This window comes from Microtus oregoni, unplaced genomic scaffold (assembly GCF_018167655.1).
Source record: "Microtus oregoni isolate MIOR12 unplaced genomic scaffold, Mior012 000024F_ref0000369, whole genome shotgun sequence".
NCBI classification, from domain to species: Eukaryota; Metazoa; Chordata; class Mammalia; order Rodentia; family Cricetidae; genus Microtus; species Microtus oregoni.
In genome coordinates, this window is record NW_024543083.1 from 24229266 (window position 1) to 24248335 (window position 19070).

The 19070-nt window shown below is 43.9% G+C and overlaps 1 protein-coding gene across 3 annotated transcripts in view; it reads left to right on the forward strand.

The window, feature by feature from the left end:
- Positions 1–9462: 9462 nt before the first annotated feature.
- The window catches only part of LOC121462310 (glycerophosphocholine cholinephosphodiesterase ENPP6), a 109245-nt gene continuing 99637 nt past the window's right edge, over positions 9463–19070 (forward strand). For all 3 annotated transcript variants that reach the window (XM_041673834.1, XM_041673833.1, XM_041673835.1), the window contains exon 1: positions 9463–9740. In XM_041673834.1, the coding sequence (XP_041529768.1) occupies positions 9500–9740 (241 nt within the window). In that variant the 5' untranslated portion in view covers positions 9463–9499. The remainder of the gene's footprint in view (positions 9741–19070) is intronic.

Genomic DNA, 19070 nt, shown 5'->3' on the forward strand with positions numbered 1-19070 from the left:
CTTTCATTCTGAAGCACAGTGACCCCAAAACTCTCAAATAAAGGATATATACCTAAGCCACTAGGAGCAAAGAATAGACATATTTCCAGCAATAAACAATAGAAGGTGGTGGGGAAAAGAGAGATGGGATAAATCCGAAATCTGGAAGGAGACTGTCGATGGAGGTTGAGGAGTCCACCAGCTTCCCTTCATGTTCCCAGGGCATACTCCTCTGCCTATTTGAAGCTCCGCTTTTTCTCTGCTGGATGAGAAGGTTAGAGTTTACAGCTGCTAATTATGTCCCTTCTTCAAATCAGATCGTCTCACTCTGCTACAACCAAGACATGCAGTTCTTCCATCAAGGTGTTTTAAATCAGCACACTGCTCTCTGTCATCCTTCCTATTTTACAGTTTAAATGTAAACTCAAAATATATTCATTTGACAAACGTTGCCCCCACTTCTCCTAAGAAATAAGAATTAGCATGTTGGTTGATTTTTAAACTTTTTTTAACATGTCAACTTTTTTATAATTCGTAACTACCCATCAATTAACCTTTTCTCTGTATCTGTGATGGTATCTATTTATCCAGTGAAGACATAAAGGAAGAACACGGGGTCATTTGTATCAGAGAGCTTGAGGAGGGATTTAGGATGGCTTGCTCTTTTCTCTCGTGCTCAGATCACCTCCCTCCGTCTATGCAGAAGATAGAGTTCCTTTGTTACCTTGGATCATGGTTTAAATTAGCTTAACATCCCTCCTTTTTCTGATTTATGTGATGGGGTGAACGCTTAAAGATGGCAATTTCCCTATAGTCCAAATCTTGACAAATGGCTCTATTCTGTCATCTAAGGCAGAACCTTGGGAGTCATCCAACGGCCTTCCTTCTCCCTCACCACCCACATGTTCAATTAATCACCAAAACCTGCTGATTTTTTAAAAATTGTTATAATAGTGTCTGGCCTACAAAAAGCAGAATACAAATGATATCCATAAGCCAACCTTTGGGAGTACAGAATTGTAATAGATTGTCAACTTTTTAGACAAGTAGAACATTATGTTCAAAGATGCAGCACCTTGTTGGCTTTCCCTTGCACGTTTGCTGTCTCTGTAGAGTGTTATACACTTGTGTATTAACATGTGTGCTCCATGCATCCAGCTGTAACTGGTTTATACCACTGGATGGTGTCCCTGAGCTCAACCAAAATCTAAATATTTATCTAATTTACTTTTTGAAGAGTTATACAATCTCTACTATTTGAACATGCATGAAACCTATCAATGATGCATATTCTTGTTAATCAATATTTAGAATTTTTTCTAGTATTTTATCTTAGCAAACAGTGCTGAAATGAATACCTAGGGACCTGTCTCCACGTGCAAGGAAGCCAACCTGAATGTCCCTAGGGCATAGCAGAATGTGTCTGCTGGAGTTTAGCAAATGCATTCAGGTGTGTAGGATACAGATCTCCTCCTCAAGTGGGGCAGGGGGATGGGACCTGAAACAGCAGGAAAATCTAGGCACTGGGAGGTTGCTCCCACTTGCCCCATGAGTAACGTCAATCATCTGAATGCTGTACTAGTTGGCTTTAACTGACAGCAAGATATAGCCTAGAGTGGCTTGAGAAAGGAGTTTCAATGGAGTAACTGACTAGGTCACATGTGTAAGGGTTTGTCTTGGTGGTTGATTGACATAGGAGCCCCCCTCCATCACTGTGGGAGGTACCATTGCCTGTGAGGCGGCTCTGGGTTTTACAAGGAAGCCAAGCAGCATATGCTCTGTGGTTTCTGCTTCAAGCTCCCGCCCGGCTTCCTGTCCTGACTTCCCCCCACCAATAATGGACTGTGACCCGGAAGTGTATGCCCCACACATCCTTTTCTCCCCTGAGCTTCTTTTGTCCTACGATGAAAATCGAACAGACACCACATATTGAAGGTTTTCTTTACGTAAAAATTATCCACTCTGGGCGGGGCATTGGTGGTGCACACCTTTAATCCCAGCACTCCGGGAGGCAGAGGCAGGCGGATCTCTTGTGAGTTTGAGGCCAGCGTGGTCTACACGAGCGAGTTCCATGACCGGCAAAATCCTCGTTTTACTCATTTTACAAACAGGGAAGTGGAAGTACGGAAGAAAGTCAGTGAGCACAACCAAGGTGCGTGCTGAACGGCGGAAGAATGCTGACTGGTCCTCAGTGCTGCTGAGTAGGGTCTACGCTGCTCCTTGGAACGTTCCCAGGAGCGGAAGTCCTAGGAGGGGACCGAGTGCCAGAACTTGCCAGCTGATGCTACTCAGTTTTCAAATGCGCCATAATCCTGCCAGGATCATCGAAGGGCCTCATGTCCCAACCTGACAGACAACAGAACGGTAAGTCTGTATTTGGTGCTTTATTTTCCTCACTACTGCGAGACTGAACATTTAGTAACTTTCCTAGCCATTTGCTGTTCTTGCTCTGCTACTTGGCTCTTCATGTCTCCTGCCCCTTTTTTCATATTTTTTCTTTACTGATATTTCAGTATTCACCATATATTCTATCCGAGGTGCTAATCCTCTCTGTCTAATTTTTGTACATATCGCCTTCTATTTTTCAGGTATAACTGATGTGATGAGCTGTGATTGCTCTGGTATATGGACATTGCATTTTAATTTGAAACAGACCTTTATTTCACAGGAAGGAATATCAATGAGCCATATTCTAGCTCTGAGAATCAACACAATCTGTTAATACTGGCTGAGCATTTACCAGTGTCAGTGTGAGACAGGCAAGGGTAGTGACTATCTTCCCTGGGCAAGCGGGTGAACAAAACTCCTATGAAAAATGGCGCTCATATTTTCCAGGGACTAACTATGCTTTCCATGGGTTCCTTTAACAAACTTGAGTGTGTTGCTTTGCTTGCTTTGGGTTAAGGATTATAAGCTGTCTGGATACTACAGACAATCTCCTCCTGCTTTAGCGAGGACACTTAAGACACTTTGCTATGACAAAAAGCAAGTAATTGCAGATTTGGTTCATAAGGTAGCCAGCTAGATACATTTTGAGAAAGCCTTCCTCCTAGCTTCTAAACAATGGGCAGTTGTTACTCTATTGTTTGGTATTTTCAAAGACACTGTTATCCTCCCTGCAAGCTCCTACTGATGACCAGGATTCTAATCACAATTAAAAACAAAACAAAAAACTGTGTATTATGAAAAAAAAAATTAGATTTCCTGAAGGATTTTCAGCACAATGTAGATGGTTCCCATAAACTCCATTTTTATCACTATAATGAAACCTAGTACTGTTACCAAAACTAAGAAATTGGCTTGTTGTAATACTATTAAATAACCTTTGGCAGTCACTTGGATCTACTGAAAAATTTTTCCCTAATGCTTTCTTTTTCAAGTTTCTTGAGCTCTCTCTCTCTCTCTCTCTCTCTCTCTCTTTCTCTTTGTGTGGGTGTGTATGCACATGTACACGTTCATGTTTGTGAGAATGTGTGTATATATTTATTGTGTATATGTATACATACATATATATATATGCATGTGTCTGTCTGTCTGTCTGTCTGTTTGTCTGTCTATCTGTCTCATTCTCCCCAGCTCCAATGACTCCAGTTTCAGTAGAGGGGAATCTATGATTTTTTTCCTTATAAAACTTTGCTGTCTTCCAGGACAGGCTCCAAAACCACAGAGAAACCCTGTCTCGAAAAACCAAAAAAAAAAAAAAAAAAAAAAAAAAAAAAAAAAAAAAAAAAAAAAAAAAAAAAAAACTTTGCTGTCAAGGACAATGGCATGGGGTTTTGATCCTACTTAATGTGCTGGCTTTGTGGGAGCCTAGCCAGTTTGGATGTTCACCTTCCTAGATATGGACAGAGGCAGGGAGGACCTAGGACTTTCCTCAGGGCAGAAAACCCTGACTGCTCTTTGGACTGGAGAGGGAGGGGGAAAGGAGTGGGGGGAGGGGGAGAAGGGTGGGAGGAGGGGGAGGGAAATGGGAGGCTGGGAGGAGGTGGAAACTTGTTTTTTTTTCTCCTTTTCTCAATTAAAAAAAAATAAAGAGAAGTAAAGCAATGAAAAAAAAAACTTTGCTGTCTTTTCATTGTTCAGTGTTGACATACGATTATCTGAGTGATATGAACCCCCTGGAAACTGAACTCTGTGTCTGCTCTTCTCCCACGTCAGCAGTATGCTGTGTGGTGCTCAAAGCTGGGAATCAGCAATGTGCTCTTGGTGTTACATAGCTGGTTAGGTATTAGCAGACTCCACGGTCATTAGGGATGGTCTCCTCCCTCATAACCAGCTGCCTGTCAAACCAGGAAGTGATGTTGTAAAACTCTGGTTGCTGATCCAAAGAATAGCATCTGAGTCAGATCTGTGACCTGGAGTGGAAACATGTATATGGGCTGCCAAAATGTCATTAATAACTAAATATAAGATTTCTATTAATCCTTATAAGACTTCTATTTATGCAGAGGCTTTCTGATAGAGAGACTTCCCCTTAAAAGTTAATTCTAAAGAGTTTGTTAATCACTTGCCAGGAAAATGCCTCTGTAGAAACTGACATAGAGACTGGAAATAGTGTGAGGTCTTCCAAAAATGTAGGCTAGCACAATGACCTTATCCTCTTTCGTCCTTTTGAAAGAGTTCTTGTCTTAGTTAGGGTTTCTGTTGCTGTGACGAGACACCGTGACCATGGCAACTAATGGAGGCTCACTTACAGTTCAGAGGTTTAGTTCATTATTGTCATGGCCGAGGCATGGTGGGCTGCAGGCTGACAAGGTGCTTGGGAGGTAGGTGAGAGTTCTACAGCTTGATCTGCAGGCAACAGGAAGGAGTCTGAGTGTCACACTGAGTGTAGCTTGAGCAAAGGAAATCTCAAAGCCCACCCCAGCAGTGATACACTTCCTTTGAGGCCACACCAACTCCAGCGAAGCCACACCTCCTAATAATGCCACTCTCTTTGAACTTATGGGGGCCAGTTACATTCAGACTACCACAGTGCTCTATCAGAATGTTCTGAGGTCACACCCGCTCTCAGCCCTGAGAGTTTGCCCTGTACAAGGGTTCATTTTGCCATTGCCTACTTTCAGCCCTTGTGAGTACTTCATTTTATAACAAACCCAGCATATCTTTTAGACCGTGTTCTATTTGTCTCATCTAAATTCTTTCAACAGTCTTTCACAAAGACTGAAGAGCTGATGGGAAGCCATAGCAGGGTGGCAGACACTCTGTGATCACTGATGTGACGTAATGATACCCTGTGGGGCACTGTGGTGCTAAGTTGTGTTTAGTAGGTCTAAAGTATTGATTGAATTTTCAACCTTTGATACTTCTGCCTCATAGGTTTGGAGTTTTGGAATATAATACTGTCATAAATCGAGGTATATCTACACACGATTTTCTCTAAAGGAAATACTTCCTTGCTTTTGTATATTGGAAACAACACACAAAGTAAGACCCTTTCTAAAAATTGTTTTTATTAGTTTATACATATGAGTGTTTCACCTATATGTATATCCATGGACCATGGTTGTGTGATGCCCGTGGGGGCCAGATGGGGAATTGGATGCTTGGGACTAGAGTTACAGATGGTTGTGGATAGCTAAGTGAGGGCTGTCAATCAGACCAGAAGAGGCTGAGAGTGGGTATGGCCAAAGAACATTCTGGTGGAGCACTCAAGATGAGAGTGGACAATGTCTGGAGGGTCCATTGTGCCTGCCTACATTTAAGGTGGGCTTTATACTATTTTCGCTGTCTCTATGCTGGTTTCCTACACTGGTTAAAAAGTCAGTGCACTTAACCACTGAACCATTTTTTCATCTCCAAGTCCCCCACCCACCTCCCCCACTTTTAAAGAAAGTTGATGTTCAGAGTTAGAATCACTCTACGTCACAAATATTCAAGGTTGAATTTCCAAATTGAATTCCATTGAGAGATCAGGAGGGAAAGGTCTCTGCTTTCATATCTGGAAGCCTTCCCTTCCTGGGGGCAGGGGGCAGATTTATTGTACTCTAAATATCCCAACACCTTATCCAGGAATTGTAGCAAAGTGGCCCACACTGCTCTCTCTAGGAGTACGCAGAGACATGTCTGCAGTGACAGGGCCTGAAATGGGCGGTCCTCCACAATCTGTGTAGATAAAAAGGCAGACTTGTGTCTCTCAGATCCGGTCCTGTCTTGGGTAATTGCTGGATGGGAAGGACTGTTAGGGGAAAAAATGGTTCTCTCAGTTTGGATCCCAGATTTGCCTGCTGGGTCAAAGGTAAGGTATTAGTGGTACCAGCTGACTCCCCAGTGGAATGATTCCAAAAGCCAGAATCAGAAGCCATGTGGACCATGGGTTTAGATTTACTTATCTGAGACTTTTTCTTAGGTTCTTTTCTGAAAAGAAAATGTAAAGTCTTAATGTAGTCTCTTCTATTTTCCTGCAAGCATTTTCTGGAATGTTAGGTTTTTATTTTGGACAGATGAACCCAGTTAGTAATTGGTCTGGTTGATCTTTGTCAACTTGACATAAACTGGAATCACTTGGAAAGAGGGAAGCCCAACTGGGGAATTGTAGATTGGCCTGCAGGCAAGCCTGGAGGACATTTTCTTGATTAATGATCAATGTGGGAGGGTCAAGCCCAGTGTGGGTGGTGCCAGTTCTAGACAGGTGGTCATGGGATGTATAAGAGAGCAAGCTGAGATACTGTGAGGGAGAAGGCAGTAAGCAGTGTTCCTATATGGCAGAGGTTTTCTGCCTTCCGGATGCTGTGACCCTGCATTACAGTTCCTCATGTGGTGGAGATCCCCAACCATAAGATTGTCTTTATTGTTACTTCATAACTATAATTTTGCAGCTATTATGAATTGCAATGTAAATGTCTGCTATGCAGAATATCTGATCTGTGACCCCTCCCAAAGGTCACATAATTAATTAATTATTAATTAAAATAATATAATTTAAACAGTTGTAAGACAAGACCCAAAGCAGAGATAAAACCAACATATTGAAAGACAAACACTGAGGAAATTAAGAGGACTACAAAGGAGTCAGTGTGTAAACTGAAAATTGAATAAATAATCCTGGGAACTATATTACCAAGACTGAAAAAGAAAGGCAAGCGAGGTAGATATATATACTCAATTTCCTAAGTGTAAATTTGACAAGCTTAGTGGGAAACACAATTATCTTGATAAAACATAAAAATTCTCTTTATAAGAAGCCAGGTTTTGTAGATGTTGCCAAGAGCAGAAGAATTACTTGATATTTTAGTGAGAGCTGAAGAAGCTGAAACAGAAAATGTGGCTACGTTAAGTGTTACATTCTTAACAATAATAACATAACAATGTTGCAGAGATAAAAAGGCGAAAGTGAAAAGTCAAACTAGGCAGCGAGCTCGCCTGCTCTCTTAACAGGGCAGAGAAATGCCACAGTCATTTTATGCTTGTTTCCAAAGTCTGACCACTGATTCTCTCCTGAGCTAAGCTGGGGTAACACCAAGGCAAATATGTGGACTTGCCCGGCTAGCAAAACTCAGGCTTCAGGGTCCAGCTGAGTCTGCAGCTTCCTTGGGCTTCTTTGTAGGGAGTTCTTTTTAGATGTGTAATGCCCATGGCTGGGCCCCCACCAGTTATTAGTACGCGTCCTTTCCCTCCCTCCCTCCCTCCCCCCTCCTTCCCCCTTTCCCTCCTTCCTTCCCTCCCTCCCTCTCCTCCTCTCTACTCCTTTCAATTCTTCATTCTTTTCCTCCCTGTCCCCTTCCTTCACATCTCTCATCTTTTCTATTTAGTAAAACAACAATATATGACTATTCAAATAGATAAGACTAAAATTGGAAAGCCAGGTGGTGGTAGTGTACACCTTTAATCCCAGCACTCCGGAGGCAGAGGAAGGTACACCTCCGTGAGTTCAAGGCCAACCTCGTCTACAGAGAGCGTTCCAGGACAGCCAAGGCTACACAGAGAAACCCTGTCTTGAAAAACAAAGCAAGAATAAAATTGTGTTTCCAAACTAATACACATTAAGGATAAACTACCCTTTTTCTATTTTTAAAAAGAAAAAAGTGGATTTAATTATAAAAGCATTTTCTTTCATTGGAGAAAAAAAGTTTCATTCTTGTCCAAGTCAACTGAAATGTCAGTTGGCCAATTCCTTTTTGTTTGTTTGTTTGTTTGTTTTCAAGACAGGGTTTTTCTGTGTAGCTTCGGAGCCTGTCCTGGCACTCTCTCTGTAGACCAGGCAGGCCTCGAACTCATAGAGATCCAATGGCCTCTGTCTTCCAAGTGCTGGGATTAAAGGTGTGTGCCACCACTGCCTGGATGACTAATTTCTTTTTATCCGTGGTGCCACGTGAAGGTTTGACTTTCAACACGAGGGAACGGTGAAGCGGGAGAAGGCAAGCGGCTGGTCAGTGCCGTGGAGATGAGGGAGACCGCAGGCTGACCACGCCTGCATGGCTCCTCAGGATCCAAGCTTCCCTATAATGCCAACACAACCCAATATTTTCTAAGGTGTTTCTGTGGCTACACATATTTTATTAGCTTTTACATAAACGTATTGTTTAGTTTTGCCCCAGATGGAAGAACCACTGTAGAGAGTTCCTGTGACCTGGGGACTTCGTCCTGACCATCTATCTCCTAGAGGACCTGTACCTTCTCCCCTTCCTAGCCCTCCTCCTGGGAGAGGCTCCTCTGACTACTTGTTCCTATGTTGGACTTGCTTGGTTGTTTCAAGTTCTTGTTCCATGTCAAAGTGGCATCCTCCATCTCTGTTTCAGCCTCGTGGGCAATGCTGCCCAAGATGAACCTGTTAGGTCTGACCTCTTCAGATCCAGCTGTAGAATCTTCTCTCTGGCTCCTCTGGTAGCATCTCTGTTTAGCAACGCCTCTTCCAGGTGAGTGCTAGGCACCAATAGTTTATTTGCATCTGAAAAAATAAAACAATAGCATTGCATTTCCGGGCATATGAAGACAAAATTCAACGGAAGAGACCTAGATAAGTCATTTGTTTTCAAAGTCTATGGCTGTGACGGGACTTCATAGCTCACCAGAGCCCGTGTAAATGTTCACACCCTCTAGTTTATATTCTAAGTTAAGAGTTTGGGGTTACTGAATGATTAAGAGAAGAGGTCAGAAGGTTTAAATCAGGCAGCACAAGTTCAAAGACTTCCCTTCTCCCCAGCTCCTCCCTTTGGTCAGCACAATTGCAAATTTAAGAGTTGACTTTGTCATCTTCCAAGCCTTCACTTCTTCACGGATGTTTATATTTATAGACCGTTCACCAAAACAGCGAGGTTTTGCTTTCTCCCTTCGTGTTAATTCTAGGGTGTCAGAGAGCACAGCCTATGCAGAGGGGTCAGTCTCTGGACTTGGTAGGGGTGAACAGGAACGTTTTTAAAAAATGGAGTGCTGTTCCTTTAAATCCCCACAAGTGAAGTTGGCTTAGGAAGAGCAGCAGCTCAAGGTCCAGCCCCTAGACTAGAGAACAGCTCCAGGCTCTCCATCCTCGGGCTTCACAGGGGACAGTGGTGCCAGCCAGCTCTGACAGGCCCCTGGCAGCATGGCAGTAAAGCTCGGGGCCGTCCTGCTGGTGTTTGGGCTCAGCCTGGTCTGGCCAGCTTCTGCCCACCGGAAGCTCCTGGTGTTTCTCCTGGACGGCTTTCGCTCAGACTACATCAGTGAGGAGGTCCTGGCATCCTTGCCTGGCTTCAGAGAGATTGTGAGCAGGGGAGTCAAAGTGGATTACTTGACTCCGGACTTCCCCAGCCTCTCCTATCCCAATTACTACACTCTAATGACAGGTGAGTACCTACCACGTCCACTTCTGGGAGGGGAGGGCACAGCTGTTCTCTGGCATCAAAGACAGGCAAGAACCTATGGTCGCAGCTAAGGCTTTCCTTTTGTCACAGTTGTGTTTTCCCACGAACGTCCTCCCAGGGAACTGTTTCGGATTGTCTATAAACAGAAGAGATGACCATAACAATAGATGCAAGTTGGAGATTTTTAAAAGTGGTTATTGTTGCTTGTTCCAGAGATTAAAAAAAAATAACATTGCATTTTCTAAGTTCAGGTGTAGAAGATGGATAGGGCTCTGTGAACCCACACTAAGTCCCTCTGTGCCTTTGCTGATGCCTGGATTCTTGCAGACTGACTTATCAATGGGAAAACTGTGACAATTACGCTCAGGCAGGGAACCTTGTTTCTAGACAGCTTGGAAGGGACATTTTAGTTCACGCTCCAGTATTCTCTACTCTCTATTTTGGCCTTTTTGGGCCAGGTAACATGATACAGAGATGAATCATTTTTGTTGTGGAATTAAGATTGCCTACCATCTATGTAACGAGGGACAGGGGAATGGCAAAAAGTAAGCACAACCCCTAATGAGCAGATAGAATTCCAGCTGCTCATCTGGGAAAAGTGGATTTGGCTAAAGACGACCTCCCTCTGCCTAGGATTGCCAGAATGCCAAAGGTGATTCCAGAAAACTGAGCCTCCGCGTGATAAATCCTACAGCCTCTTCCTGCTCCTGCACCTGGGTTCCCAGCTTCTGTTTTGCTCATCTAACTTTGCAAAACCAGCAAGAGGTGTCCAGAAAGTTTGGGGTTTTCTTTTGCCAACCAGCTATCCAGGGAGGCTAAGCATGCAGTCATGGCTGGACTTCACTACCTGCCCTGAACTCAGGGAGAACTTTGAAATGACATTGCCAAACAAGACCTGAGAACTGATATCTCATTAGATAGCTTTACAAAACTCCAAAGCCAAAGAAGTCTGAACACTTGGTACTGGTATCTTTAGCTGTGCATTCTGGCTATTGAAATACTTCAGTAAAGGATGGTAACAGGAAGGGGCTGAGCACCCTGGGATTTCTGTCTTGCCCCAGGTGTACACAAACTCACCTTGAACTGACTCCTCAAATTAAAGGGAATAGATACTTTGGAGAATTAGAAATGGAGATATGGGGGAGAAAAAAATTAGGCTGCCGCACACAAGCAAGGACTTTGTTTGTTTTCCCCCCAACAGACAAACCAGTCTCTAAGATAAACAGTTAACAAAAGCTTCTCTGACCTTCCCTCGGCCTGCTTGCCCGTGGTCGCTTGCTCACTGGGAAGCAGTCTGCAGGCTTCTGGGCTACACATAGATGTTATTGTATGTCCCAAGCCAATTCTGCAGGGGGGGCTTCACACACACTGGCCACCCCCTCTCCACTTGTCTTTCAGCGCCTGCTGGGAGACACAATTCATAAGCTGCCACGTGCAGCTTTTTTTCAATTGCAGTGCAGAATGAACAAAATCCAGTTTATCAAGTCTGACTCCAGCCCGTCAAGAGGGCCTATTGCAAGCCCACACGGACATGCAGCTAGTGATGTGGCTGGACTTTGTTTTCCAGAGCCACATACCCGACATGGCACAAGGATGAATTTTCATGAAACCTCCGTCAAGCAAACACACACCTTCTTTCCACGCTCTGGATCTCTAGGGGATATGGGCTAAGTGATCCCATACATGTGCTACAACGTCAGGCTCTGTGTCCCAGTATTCTCAAGAGAGAAAACTATCCCACGGGGAGAGACTATCGCTCCAAGCACGCAAAGATCTCACCCTAATTTTGCCACTAAGGCTAGTCAGAGGAAGAGGCCACACATACCTTCTGTCTATAGATTTTCAGGCAAATACATGATCTGATTGGAAAGTCTGCCCTTCTGTTTGCTTTTAGAGGCGATGCTAGATGTAGCGTGGCCAGCCAGACTCGTGTTTATGCACAGACGCCTTTGGGCATGATTCATCTTACACCTTAGGAGTAAACCCGTGGTTTCGGGGAAGAATTTTCAGATCGTGAAATCCACTTACATCATTCCACTGTCCTGTAGCTGACTGAAGGACACATTTAGACGGTTTTTCCACTTGATGTTGAGAGATTCCATTTGCGCTTAAATAGAAGGAAGAATATATCCATTGAGAATTCTATCTAAACATAGGACTTGAGCATTTGAGCATTTTATAAGCCAACAGAATTGTGGGGTAGGTCACTTGGTACCAAAAGATAGGCTGTTTGGATTTCTCAGATTTCACAAGAGAAACTATGTTTACTCCGTTGCATGGGTTAGTGTACCCTTGATATTTCTAATTTCACATAATGAGGGATAATGGGTTATTGGAAGGAAAACATTGCTGACCTTGGAGTCAGAAGAACTTACTTGGAGCCCTTCCAGGAAGGACTTTGACAATTGTCTTATTGCCCTCAGCCTCTGTGTCCTCAGCCATAGCATAAAATAAGATAAATTGCCAGGTCTAGACCCCTCCTGGGTAGGTGCTACTAGGTGCAGATATGGAAATGAGTGGTGTCTGGGAGTCCGAGATGTTAGGACTGCCCACCCCCCACGTCTATTGTTTAAATGTGGTGTGTCCCACAAGGCTTGTGTGCTGGAGGCTTGGTCCTCAGTGTAGCTATGCTGAGAAACGCTGTGGAAGCTTCCAAGGGTGAAGACTGCCAGGAAGCCCTTAGGTCACTGCAGGGACATGCTCTCAGGAGAGAAATTACCGTAGGTCTCATGGAGCCCATGAGTTCTCACAAGATTGACTTAGCATAGACACTTGAGCCTGGTCCTTGAATGTTCTCCGGATTTCTAACGTGAGATATGATTTATTTCTTCCACGTGTTCTCTTGCCATGATGCCAAGTGCCATCAAGACTTCAAGAAAGACCAAATCAAGGGAACTACCCAATCCGGGACTTACAGCCTCCAGGACTGTAAACCAAACAAGATAATTTTTTTTTATAAAGCTCTCAGCCTTGGACATTTCACGATAGCAACAAAAGCCAGATCAATACAGCCTTCTAGAGAGGCTTTCATGTAGACATTAACAAATGGTTGAGACTCCCTGGGGACAGAATTTTCGAGGACAGTCAATGGAATATAAATAAACGAACTTATTTTTAAGAAACTTTAGGAATTCTCCTGCCCCATCTATCAGGAAGAAGCCGCTGTGCGGATCATTACCCCCACCAAGGCGTTTCCCACAGGACATTTGTAAACAAAATTCTGATAGTGATTAAGACCAATTAGTTGATTGCTATAATCACAGAGTCTTAAAACAAGGGTTTTCACCAAGGAGGTTTACACTGCGCTTGAGGAAAAGAGCCGCTCAGAGACTAGATACCTACTAATACTGTAAAATATACCACGATGTGTTGTGAGCTCCAAGACTTTAATGCCAGTGCTAAGGAGGCAGAGGCAGGTGGATCTCTATGATTCTGAAGCAGAGTGAGTTCCAAGACAGCCAGGGCTACACAGGGAAACCATGTCTCAAAAGTGGGGGGGGGGTGGGAGAAAGAGGAGAAGGATGAGGGAAGGAAGAACGAGGAGGGGGAGAATTAGGGGAAGAGGAGGAGAATGAGGAAGAAGAGACACCTGGTGTATGGCGTCTGTAGAGAAAAGGCAAGGTTATGACAAAGTTCAGAGAGAAACTTCAGGAGAAACCAAGTCTGGCATCTCTTTATGCGTGAACCGCTAGCTCCCAAACTGTGAATGAGTTTCTACTGTTTAAGGCACTCAGCCTGAGGTATTTTGCTATGGTATTCTACTTAGGTGTGAGCTTGTCAGGGGGAGAGGTAGGGAAAGCTGGACTGATTCAGACAGAAAGAATCCAGAAGTAGTTTCCTGACCTGCTGTAAGGAACAGAGTGGAGAATTTCCTTCTAATCATAGGTGCACGAAGACATATTTTTGTTGGGACTGAGCCATGTAGCCCAGGTTAGCACTGAGCTCCTGATCTTCTTGCCTCAACCCCCTTCCTTACTATTGGAATCACAGATATGTACCTCTCTGCCTGGCTATGAGAAAACGGAGAAGCTTAGATCTGAACGAGAGAACAGGCAGAAGTATGGCTTCCATTGCTGTATCTGCTTTTCTGCTTAATCTTCCTGAAGTTCAGTGTGCGTGGATCAAGTTAATGTTAGTTAAAATGCAGACACAGTGTAAACGTGGCTAGAGCACATTCTGTTTAAGTTTGTTTTACTGGGGAGCTTTCTGGAGAATGAGAGTTTATTTGGCAGGCAATTTCACATTTGACTTGGTAATTTCCCATAGAATTAATATTGGAAAGGAGAGTGATCTGTTCAGTCCAGGTCATGGGTCAGAGAAAATGCTATTCAGAGTGACATAACATTGCTTCACTAAGGCCAGTGGAACACTTGTTTGTAAGTTTTTGAAACTCCTGGCTAAGAAGTTGAAGTGTCCCAGACATCCCCCTCAGTAACTGGTAAGCCAGTCTAGAAGCCAGTCTAGAATTTTAGCTTCATTTAAAAACTTCTGCCAGGATGTGAAAATGTGCTTGACGTGATCATCTCTGCCCTGAAAAGCAGCACATAAGAAGCCAGGGAGGGGTGGGGCTGAGTGGTGTCTCTGAGGACCTCAGAATCTTAGCAGGAGAGCCCGAGTCATGGAGCTTTCTAAGTCCTTTGTAGGAACGAAAGCAAAAACCAGGTGAACTGCCCCAATTAGTCTCTGGGCCAGTGTGCTTCCGACCACACTCCCAGAAATTGCGTGCGATATAAATTATTGCCAGATATCAAGGATGCAGCATTCTAGGAGTAGCGGACGGCATGACAATACATGCTTCCCTACAATTTTAAGAAAATCCCTGATGTAGATTAAAACCAAACTTGGACCAAAGGGAATCAATGTAGGAAGTACTCAAGCAATTCCATTTTGAGAAAAGCACACATTCACAGGCTTTTGCAGAATTCAGGCTGTTGTGGGGCTAGGGCACGAGGTTCATGAACCTCTACTCACCCATAGCACCAGGGAGAATGAGACAACATCCTTGGCTCCTCTCCGCCCTAGACCTCAGCACTGACACAAGACCATGAACCCCAGATGTTAAGCTTCTCAGATTTAAATACCTCCACTATTAAGTGTTCTGTACTTGGGCACCCTTTGACTCTTGTCCCTTACTCTCACACCAACCCCTTAAACTCCTGTTTTCACTAGCACCGTCCTAGAGATCCAGGCTCCGTTCTTTACTTCAAAGCTCTTACCCAGGACCAGCATTTGGCATACCTACCGCTCCCCATTGTTGATGATTTATCTGGTGCCAGCACATCCCCCTCTGCTTTCTCTACTTCCTCTTTGTTCATCCCTTCTCCTGGCTCTTCCTCATCTTTCTGATCTTTCTTTCTCACAAGAAAAGTCCCAAGTGTGCTGTGCTTTCAGGGCACATTCCCAGCCTGTGTTTCTTCCACCTCCGTTGCCAGTGCCCAGTGGAAACCACCTCCGTGGTTGCCTAGAACCTCTTCCCTGTTCTGGCTCTTCTGCCTCCTGTGACCTATAGTCACATGACAGAACCAGAGAGTCTTTGGGAAACATCCATCTGTCTGTGTCACTTTTCAGTCAAGACTTTGAGATTCCATGGTCACTCCAAGTAAAAGCCCTTACAGAAGTGGTCCCAGCCTGCTCCTGTTTTACCTTCCCTAGGCTGGTTCATATTTGTCGTTTCGGTACCCTGCTAAACCGGGTGTATTCTCATGTCAGGATCCATTGAACTGCCTACTTCTTCCTGCACTCACAAAGTCCCAAGACTATTCCTCTGCCTTTTCTGACTTCTTCTTCAAAGCCCTGGTAGCAGATGCATCTTTCCCAGCCATCTGAAGTAGAATAACTGACCCCTCCTCCATCACTCTCCATCCTTTATCTTCCATTCCACCAGAGCACCAATGTACTTATTTCTATCTTCCCAAATAAAATGTGCTACAGTGAAGAAGCACTATCCCAGTGACTCAGACATTCAGAACCCCAGAGACCATGTTCCTAATAAGGAGAAAAAGCTAAACTCATGATCATATGAAAGCAATCGAGAGCCATGTAGGTGCACAGTTATGTCTAGCTATAGATCTCAAAATGTATCTTTCAGTTTTGATTGTAAGGTTGGAGGTACCAGAAGGATAGAGGGAGAATTTCCTGGTAGAAGGGGTTGTGCCAAAGGAAGAGATCAAAGAGAATGTGATATGGGTAGGAAATTTAACCATAATGTCAGTAGTTATCACAGCCCAAAGGAGAATCTAGTTGTAGTTAAGATTCCTAAAGCCAAGGAGGGAGATGGAACAGCAAGACACAGAACAAGGCAAAGAATCTGGAACCAATGCAGAGAACTGGAAAAGAAGAAGAAAGGGCTTATTTTGGTATAGTCTTGGCAGTCAGATTTAGGGATGCAGCTGGCTATTTCAGAAGTCTTTGGGACTATTTTTGTGTTCTTGGGATCCAATCCTTACTACTGTTGTGGCCAATCTGTGCATTCTAGGATCATGCGAAGGTCCTTAGATACTCATAAACATGAGATAGTGACTCCAGATGACCTGTATCCACTGTGACATTCATGAGTTAAAATCTACCCTAATACCCTGGAATGTGGCCCGTAGGAGAGAAGGTCCCTACATAGGTAATTCAGATAAATAAATAAATAAATTAGAACAAGCCCTAATCTAGTATCATTTATGCCTATGCATAAAGAAAAGATTGGAACCCAGAAAGGTCTAAGAGGAAGACCTGTGAGACCATACAGAGGAGAAAACCATCTCAAGCCTCACAGGGAAGCCTCAGAGGAATGAACCCTGTTGAACTTGGGTCTTGAACTTGAGAAACAAAGCTCTTCTGTGTAAGCTACCCCATTATGACCTTGTAAATGAACCACATAAGACCGACACTTGGTTGTCTCTGGAAGAATTACGGGGTTTCAGACAGGCTATATCCATTCCCCATCCTACTTTGCGAGAGTTTCTGGAAATTTCTGCCCAGGAATTAAGACACTGGTAGTTTTTTAAGTTTCCCAGGACTTCCATAAAACGATTCTGAATAAGGCAGCTTACATCAGCGGGTGTTTATCCTCTCACAGCCTTTGTGGCCAGGAATCTAAAATTAAAGTGGCGGTAAGGCTATGTTCTCTCTGAAGGTCTAGGGTAAATTTGGCACAGGCCTTTCTCTTAGCTTCTATTATTGCCAATCATTCTCGGTGTTGTTTGGTCCTAAGAGTTCTGCCTCTGCTATTGCATGACATTCTCCCTGTTTGTGTCTGCCTCTCTTTTCTTCTCATACGGGCTCCATCCTTGTGGAACGGGAAACTCCTCTGATGATATCACAATAACTTTGCAAAGTTTAAAAGGCTGTGATGCCCTGGTTGTCCTCTAGGGATTATTTAGAACCATCTGGGAAGAGAATCTCAGTGAGATATCGTCTATATTGAGTTGACCTGTGGGCATGTCTATGGGAGGTTGAGGTTGTCTTGATTCCTAACACCAGCCAAGGTGGGAAGACCCAGCCTACTGTGGGCGACACCACTCCCTAGGCAGTAGATCTTGGGCTGTACAAGAGAAGAAAAATTGACCTGAGTATAAACAAGCAAGCAAGTAAGCATGTGCACATTAATTTTTCTCACCTCTTAAGTGAGATGTGACTTGAGCAGCTATGTGAGTCCCTGCCTTGACTTCCTCACAATGATAGATGGTGACCTGGAGTTGCAAGCTGAAATTAACCCTTTGTCCCCTGAGTTGCTTTTGTTGGGGTGTTTTATCCCAGCAACAGAAATGAAAGTAGGACAAAGACCACATCTGTAGGGACTGGGGACTAGAACATGTGCTTTTGAAGGATACCTGTAATACTTGCTATAGTGGGAAGAGTGAGGGATTTGCTACAAAAATGCAATTTGTCTTTGTTACTGTTCTATCCCTGTGAAGAGAAACCATGAAAAAGGCAACTCTTATTTATTATTTTTTTTTAAAAAAGATATTTAGTTGGTGACTTACTTCTAGTTTTAGAGGGTTACCCCGTTATTGTCATGGCAGGGAGCATGACATCATGGAAGCCAGCATGGTGCTGGAAAGTAACCGAGAGCTTTACATTCTGGCCACAGGCAGCAGGGGGAGAGAGAGAGAGAGAGACAGAGAGAGACAGAGAGAGTCTGGACCTGGCATGGACTTTTGAGACCTCAAAGCCCTTTCCCAGTGATGCCCTTCTCCAACAAGTCCACACATTTTAATCCTTTCCAAACAGTTCACCAACTGGGGAATAAGCAAGAAATATATGAGCCTAGGGAGCCATTCTCATTCAAACCGCCACACAATTTAATCTGATTTGCCATATTTTGACTTTTAGAATTTGCTCAGCCTTGGGTTTTAATGTCTCTTATTCTTTTGCTTGTTTCATTAGCAGTAGGATGGACAAAGTAAAAATTAGCCAATAAGTTTACTGTGAAGACAGAATGAGAGAGGAGAGAGAGAGAGAGAGAGAGAGAGAGAGAGAGAGAGTTAAATTACCATGGTGACAGCTGTACACATTTACAAGCTATCAGTAAGGTCAATCTAAGTTACGTTTCAGTAACAGGCAAATCCAAACAGTACCAGAGACATGATTCATTATTTTTCAGTCACGAACAGAACTTATGGAATTAACTCTGCTTCAGCTTTCCTATGCATTGGGAGTGGTACAACGGACACTGAATAAAATTGTCTTCTAGAAGAGACAAGATGCTTGCATGACCACGAGGGGTGCACCCACACACTAAGACAATGGGGATGTTCTATTGGGATCTCACCAAGGCCAGCTGGCCTAGGTCTGAAAAAGCATGGGATAAATCCGGACTAGCTGAACATAGCAGACAATGAGGAATACTGAGAATTCAAGAACAATTGCAGTGGGTTTTTGACCCTACTGCACGTACTGGCTTTGTGGGAGCCTAGGCAGTTTGAATGCACACCTTACGAGACCTGGATAGAGGTGGGCAGTCCTTGGGCTTCCCACAGGTCAGGGAACCCTGATTGCTCTTCGAGCAGATGAGGGAGGGGGACTTGATCGGGGGAGGGGGAGGGAAATGGGAAGCGGTTGTGGGGACGAGGCAGAAATCCTTAATAAATAAATAAATTAAAAAAAAGGGAAAAAAAAAGATGCTTGCATGAAAGAGAAAATAGTGGAATAATGCAGTGTGTTCGAAATTTCTGCTCAGAGGTGGCGCAGATTACAGAGGCTCACATTTCAATGACTGACGTAAATCACAATGCCAAGGTTGATGCCAATAGTGAGCTACACAATCCTCCCATAAGGAGGGCCAGGGATTGTTTTTAACTTTAAAGGCATGTGCCACAAATA